General features: G+C 44.0%; 1 protein-coding gene across 2 annotated transcripts in view; it reads right to left on the reverse strand.

Moving 5' to 3' along the window:
- The window catches only part of Tgfbr3 (transforming growth factor beta receptor 3), a 191,538-nt gene that overhangs the window by 21,144 nt on the left and 163,737 nt on the right, over nt 1–6,657 (reverse strand). Inside the window, exons 13-14 of one of the 2 annotated variants that reach the window (XM_031337166.1) lie at nt 5,772–6,104; nt 3,459–3,576 (exon numbers count right to left, since the gene is read on the reverse strand). In XM_031337166.1, coding sequence (XP_031193026.1) covers nt 3,459–3,576; nt 5,772–6,104 — 451 coding nt within the window. The remainder of the gene's footprint in view (nt 1–3,458; nt 3,577–5,771; nt 6,105–6,657) is intronic. The other variant, XM_031337167.1, reaches the window with a different exon arrangement.

The following is a 6,657-nucleotide window of genomic DNA, read 5'->3' on the forward strand; positions in this document are numbered from 1 at the left end:
GGGGAGGGGGTGGAGGTGAAGAGGTGGCTCCCCATAGTACCAGCAGATGTTTGTTTGTTTGTTTTATTAAAAACAGGAATTAGATTACATGTAAAGGTTTGCAAAAGATGTAAAATCAAAGGAATGATTGAATCCTAGTTTGAATCCTAGTCTGCTATATGTAGGTGTGTGTCCAAGTTTGATAAAGCACTCTCCACATAGCTGCTGCAAGAATTAAATTCTGTAACACCCTATACATTTAGCACAAATGTGTCATCAATGCAGGACCCTCACCACCATAAATAGTCTAAGCATCTTCACCTATTGCTGAAGGTTTAAGTAGCAAGGTGATCAGCCAACACTGATTCCAAAGGACTTAAAGACCGAAGGTGACCATGATGCCATCATGAAGGTTCCATTTAAAACCTACAATTATTCATGTAGCTTTGATGGCCACTTTCCCTGCCTATAGGGGAAGAAACACTGCCTGGAAGACGTCCCTGTTCTTTACAGTGGTGGTTGCCACTCTCTGCCTGTATCTGTGGTCCATAAAAACACACCCACAACAAAGAAAGATGGAGCAAAGGTTCAGGGCTAGTTGGCTGTGTGGCACTGTGTGGCAAGGATATCATCAGGAACAGCAGCAGGTCAGTAAAGCTGCTGGGAAACCTGACCCCACAGGCCAGCCCTGATCTCCCACTCCCAGAAAGAACACTAGCTGTTATTATTTTAAATAAGCCACGGCTATTGGGCCAGTGATCACCCGCCTTTTCCCAGTGATAGCCCATTGCCCTGTGTGGTTGAGAGAAACAGGTTTCAGTGATCTACATGAAACAGAAATGATGTCAGAGCCAAAGAAACTAATCACACTGGGTGAGGGGATCATCATAAAGATGAGAATCAGCAGAAAACCTACCAGTTCCTGCCAAGGAAGACGGATTTGCATATAACCCCTTGGGAAGCTCAAGTTCAACTTCTCAATTTGTTTTACAAACCTGAGCAATAAACAGTTGCTTCTCCAACTAAAATCTCACCTCAATTAGCAAGTCTCATGAAAATGCTTTGGTAACTGGTTAAGAAATAATAGCTTTCCTCTTAGAGTCTTCTGAAAGGAAAACACCAAGTGTTCAGCATAGTGACTCTTAAGTTTGAATAAAAGTAATTACCTAATTTACAAGAGAAATTACTTAGAAAAATACCACCAGAATTTAACAAAAAGGATGAAAGGACTGCTGGAAGTTATAGTGTTGTAATATTAAGGCCTAAGTACTGTCTGGCACTGGACACACCAGCTGCTGTGTTCAATTACCAACTAAATGAGTGCTCTCAAGATAGGTAAGGGAAAAGGACAGGGACAGCAAGCAATGTGGCTGCTGCTGTTAATGACTTTCACAGTACAAAACACAGCCAGTTGTTGACCAACTATGAGTTCTTTGCAACACAGATAATTTATTCATATTCCTTTCCCCTACATTTGACAAATGGCAGCAGTATCTGGGCAGCCCAGTTAGAGAGAGACCACTGGTCCTTTCAGAGGACTGGAAACCAACTGATAAAGTAAAATGCACCACACTCAGGACAAAAGCCCTAAGTGTTTGAGATGAACATTCTGCATTTAGGATGGCCAGAAGTGAACTGGAAAACTGCTCTTCCCAACAGCTCAACTGACGGTCGTGGCAGGGAGGGCACCTCCATGCCCCCATTCCAACATTCCCTTTCCAGATAAGAACATGAAAGAAGGAGCTTGGGAGGTTTTGCCACAGCCATTTGGTTATGGATGGAGCAAGAGCACTGCCCTCAATTTCAGGGCTGTGAGCCAGTCCCTACCCCATGCTCTCTGCCTTTCTGAAGGAATGTGCACCCGGAACGGCATAGATCTTTTGACAAAGGCCAAAGCGTATTGAGAAATTGGAAGCACCCACCTGCCTCTTCTCTGGTAGCTCATGCCTGCCCTAGACCCACCCACTGCTTAATCCAGCCAAACCCCAGCCCCAAAGTGCCATCCTAGGGGTACCTTAAGCTCCCTATCTGGTGTCAGTACCAGTCAGCATGGCTCTCTTCTAATGCCTAGCAGCTGGGGCCAAGCTGCTCACTGGCTCTTGGAGGCAACTCTGCCCTTCAGGATGGAGCGGGGCTACACGGTCTGTGATTCTAATCCTGAAATACCCTGGAGGCTTGACATCTCCTCTCAACCTGCCAGCTTTTTCTCAGCTTGACACCCTTAGATGGTTTCTGGAGAATGACAGGCTGCTTCTAGACAGGGAGGATTGCAAGTATTCAGATCATCCATGACACATTTGGTCCCACCCCAAAGCTGTTGACAGCCGCCTGATACATGGTGGCTTACTCCTGCCCCTGGTGCTGTGGTGTCCCCCCTGCAGTCCTCAGGGTTCCCTGCTGGTGGTCTGCTCTGCCTGTCCTTGTGGTGCTCACATTACACTTTTCAGGACACATTTCTATTTGGCACAGCATGGTGGGTGTTCTTCCACATGAAGGAATGGAAACCCTGGGCATGAGGGGAACTAGCATTTGCTCTTGTACAAGGTTCTGAAAGCTCATTTATAAATGTCAGCTTTCTTACTGCCAGTATCTCTACATGGACAATATTCACAAATCACAGTCCCTCTCAAAGGTATCTATGGTTTTGACGAATCATTATAGTAGCTTGGGGCCCTCGATCTTTTCTCTAAAGAATAGTCTGTAAATAAAGCACAACATAGTCACGGTGACAGAATCTCCTAAGGAAAATTTCTCAGGGCAAAGAATTATTTTCTAAAGCTACCAACTGGCATTTAATTTATCTTAAAATTTTTTATATTTATTTGTTCACTATAAAGTGTGTGTGTGTGTGTGTGTGTGTGCTATAGAACACATGTGGATAGATGTCAGAGGACAACTTGGGAAAGTTTATTTCTCCTTCTACCACAGTAATTCAGGGATCAAATTCAGGAAGTCACGCTTGACAGCAAATACTTTTAACTTGCTGAGCAATCTCACCAGCCTTGATTTATTTTCAAATAAAACTAGACTTTGGCTGGGCAGTGGTGGCACACGCCTTTAATCCCAGCACTTGGGAGGCAGAGACAGGCGGATTTCTGAGTTTGAGGCCAGCCTGGTCTACAGAGTGAGTTCCAGAACAGCCAGGGCTACACAGAGAAACCCTGTCTCGAAAAAACTTCCCCCCAAAAACAAAAAAACAAAACAAACAAACAAACAAAAAACCCTAGACTTGGATGTATACTACTGAATTCTTAAAAATACATATTTACTCTGTGTTTATATGTACATGAGTATACATGTGTCATACCATGCAAGTGAAGGTCAGAAGAAACTTACTGTGTGTCTTTGTAAATACATGTGCACATATATGCTACACAATGCTAGTGCAGGTCAGAGGAAACTTGCAGGAGTCACCCTCCTTCCTCACCATGTATGTTTTGGGGATCTTTACAAGACAGGCCATAGGCCACCATTCTCACCTTTATAATCTACTTGGAGAACCACAGCCAGGGGCTTGGTGAATGTCTTCTTATTCTGCATCATGGTCCAGATCATGGTGGCATCTAGAGAGGTGCAGGCATCATCAGGGGTCACACACTGCGGAGAGGCAGAGCAAGGTAGTCATGGCTCAGAGAAAAGTACCTTCCCCAGGCCTGCACATGCTTGTCCTCTGGCCCCTTATCAGACAGCGCACGTGAACCGTGGAAAAAAAACAGGCCATCTGTATGGTTTTCAAAGAACCCTAAGTAACCATGGAGCTCTCATGGCAGGCCCAGTGTATGTTCAGCTACACTGGAAGATGCAGCTACCAATGGACAGCTTACAAACATCTTCCTTGTCCCTTCTCCGCAAAAGAGCTAGACGTTTCTGAATTAGTCTGTCAACTGGAAGAACCACAGGAGTAGGTTTTTGGCTCTGTACCATAGTGGCTTTGTATAAGTGGTTTGTGATAACACCTGTGGTCTGTAGTTGTGGGGATCTGCACTTAATGTGCTCTACAATGGTAGGATTTATATTTCTAATCTAACAAGGCAAGCACACTGCCATGGTTGGTAGATTTTTTTTTTTTTCATTCTACAACATTAGGCTTCCCCCAGCAGTCTTTCCCTTTTTGTTATTTTGATTTGGCTTATTTTCTTCCCTCTGGGTGCTAGAGATTCAATGCAGTGTCTCTCACATGCTCAGTGAATGTTTTATCAGGTTCACCATATCCAAGGCTTACCCTAGGGTCCACCTGCTTAACTAGCTCCTAGGGAGGGAGTGACGCCCAGGTGTGTAAGCTGAGACCAGCAGTTTCTAGATATTTTAAGTCCTGAAACTAATCAGAAATCTGGGCAGGAGGCATCACCTCTAGAAAAGTGTATGCTTCTCTGGGCCACACACAAGAAGACATCCCACCTCTATCACTACCCCAGAACAAATACCCTGAAAAGAGTTTTCTTGTTGAGAGAAACTGAATTTTTTGTGGCAAGGCATGTTGTTGAAAAGATATGCAGCTCCTTTCACGACTATGTCTTCCTCTTATTGTCTGGATAGCTCTCTAGTGAAATAAGAACATACAATGCTAGCTTGGAGGCTGATCCTAGGCCAGACAGGTAATTCCCAGCAAAGAGCAGCTGGATTCGTGCTCATCGATACCTTTCCTAGAAGGTTCTTGGGCCTTTTCTATTGTCACAGCCATACTCAGGAGTTACCAGAGACAGGGAAATGCTGCCTTCAAGCAGAAGGACGAGTTAGTGGTCCCGCCTCCACCCACTTGCTGCACGTAAAAGGAGACAAGAGCATTGTCTCCTCTGCTCTTCTACCCAGGAGTGGGGCATGCTAGAACTTTCACTTCTAGAAGACGACTGAGGTAGCATTGGATTCAGAAGAAACAAAGAGAGCCTGAGCCTTTGCATATGTTTCCTGGCTACTGGTGATTTGGTGTGCATTTATTTGTAGACAAAGCTCAAATCAGTAACTGCTCAGGGAAATGATTCAAGGAATTCGGGTCAATAGAAATCTATTTTACAGTAATGATATTTACTCCTGCTTTTTCTTCCAGTCCCCATATGAAAGGAATCCATACATATAAAATGCTACAGGATCACACGTGATCCTGTGCTTCCAAGACATCAGCAGACCCACAATGATAAGAGAATAAGACTCCAGCTTAGACTCTGTGTAACACCTACTGAATAAACACACCAGAGGAATCATGTGTAATTATATCAGGCCACAGAAATGAAGTGGCAGCAGGAAAAGCCTGTCCCACACAGGCAGGCCAGACAGAACCCCTGCAGTGGCTCCAACAAGGTCAAAGGGTTCTGATTTCTGTTATGGTAACAGAGCATAGCCATTTAATATGGGCAGCGGCACGAGGCAAACAAGATGAGCTGATAAGAAACAGGCAAAAGTAAAATATTTACTAATTTCCCCTACAAGTTCTCCTGAGAGAAGCCACACTATAACTCACACAGAGAAGGTCACAAAAACAATCGCAATCCCAGTCTCCATGGGACCTGGAAAAATTAATCCTCACACTGATCTTGTCCTCTCAGTTGGCTGTCATTCTGGCATGGCGTGCTATCTGACCAATAAAGCCAGAGCCAGGCCTCTCCCTGGTGGAAAACAGTCCTGATTGATCACTCATAAGGCACAACTAAGCACACACGGAAAGACAAACTTTCAGAATTTGTTCTCCAAAACCCTAACTAAAGCATACCATTCCCTGTTCACACTGGTACTTCAATTGGAAGGTTTCAAAACCTCAGAACTAAAACCTCAACCTGCACCTCTTTACCCAAACTTGCCAGAATTGGAGTCCAGACAGATGAGAGCCCACGCACCTTCGGCAGCTTCTGGGAACCCTTCTTCCTGGAACACAGCGTTAACTCGCAGTGCAGGAAGAGCAGGGAGGTATTGAACACAGACTTGAACACGAAGCTGAACCGCTTCTTGTCCACCTCGGCATGAGGGATAGGAAAGTGCACTCTCTTGGAGCTGTAGAACTTCACAGAATCATCCTTCGGACAGATGTTCTCGATGATGGTGTAATCAGACATTCTGTCTGGGTTTGAGTATGGAGAGATAAAGCAGGTTTGGATGGCAAATCCCAGATCTTGGTCAGCCTTAGTGACAGACACCTGCAGAGCAACATAAAGGTCAGGTCAGAAACAGGCTGGCTTCTTATTTTATATTAGTCACCCAGAACTACACCCTGCTGTAGTTCTTTGGATGAGACATTGTTCTATTTAATAACATCTATAACTTTCTAACTCTAATAGTAACATACATCAATTGATTAAAAAGTATCATCCATTTAAACTTGACATAATGACAGCAAATTGTTTAATTCAAATGTTACCCTACAAGTTGCAAGAGGGGTAAAGTTTCTCTGAGTTTCCACAAATCTGTAGAGATAAAATAAAATAAAAGCAAACCTTGCACCTAAGTGGATTTTCCAAAATAAGCAAAACACAGATAAAGCCCCTAATATCACAATTGTGGATTATTACCAAGATATGATTTTTAAATGCTGCCCAATAGTTCAGGACAGAGGAGAATCCATGTGACCTAAAGAGGGACGACTGTGCAAGAAGGCAGAGTGAACTTAGAGAAGCAGAAGCCACAGACGCATCCTGCCGGGCAGTAAGCAGGCCTCTGGTTTCTTTTCATTCTTTTTTTTTTTTTTTTTTT

Source organism: Mastomys coucha, unplaced genomic scaffold (genome assembly GCF_008632895.1).
Source record: "Mastomys coucha isolate ucsf_1 unplaced genomic scaffold, UCSF_Mcou_1 pScaffold22, whole genome shotgun sequence".
NCBI lineage: Eukaryota > Metazoa > Chordata > Mammalia > Rodentia > Muridae > Mastomys > Mastomys coucha.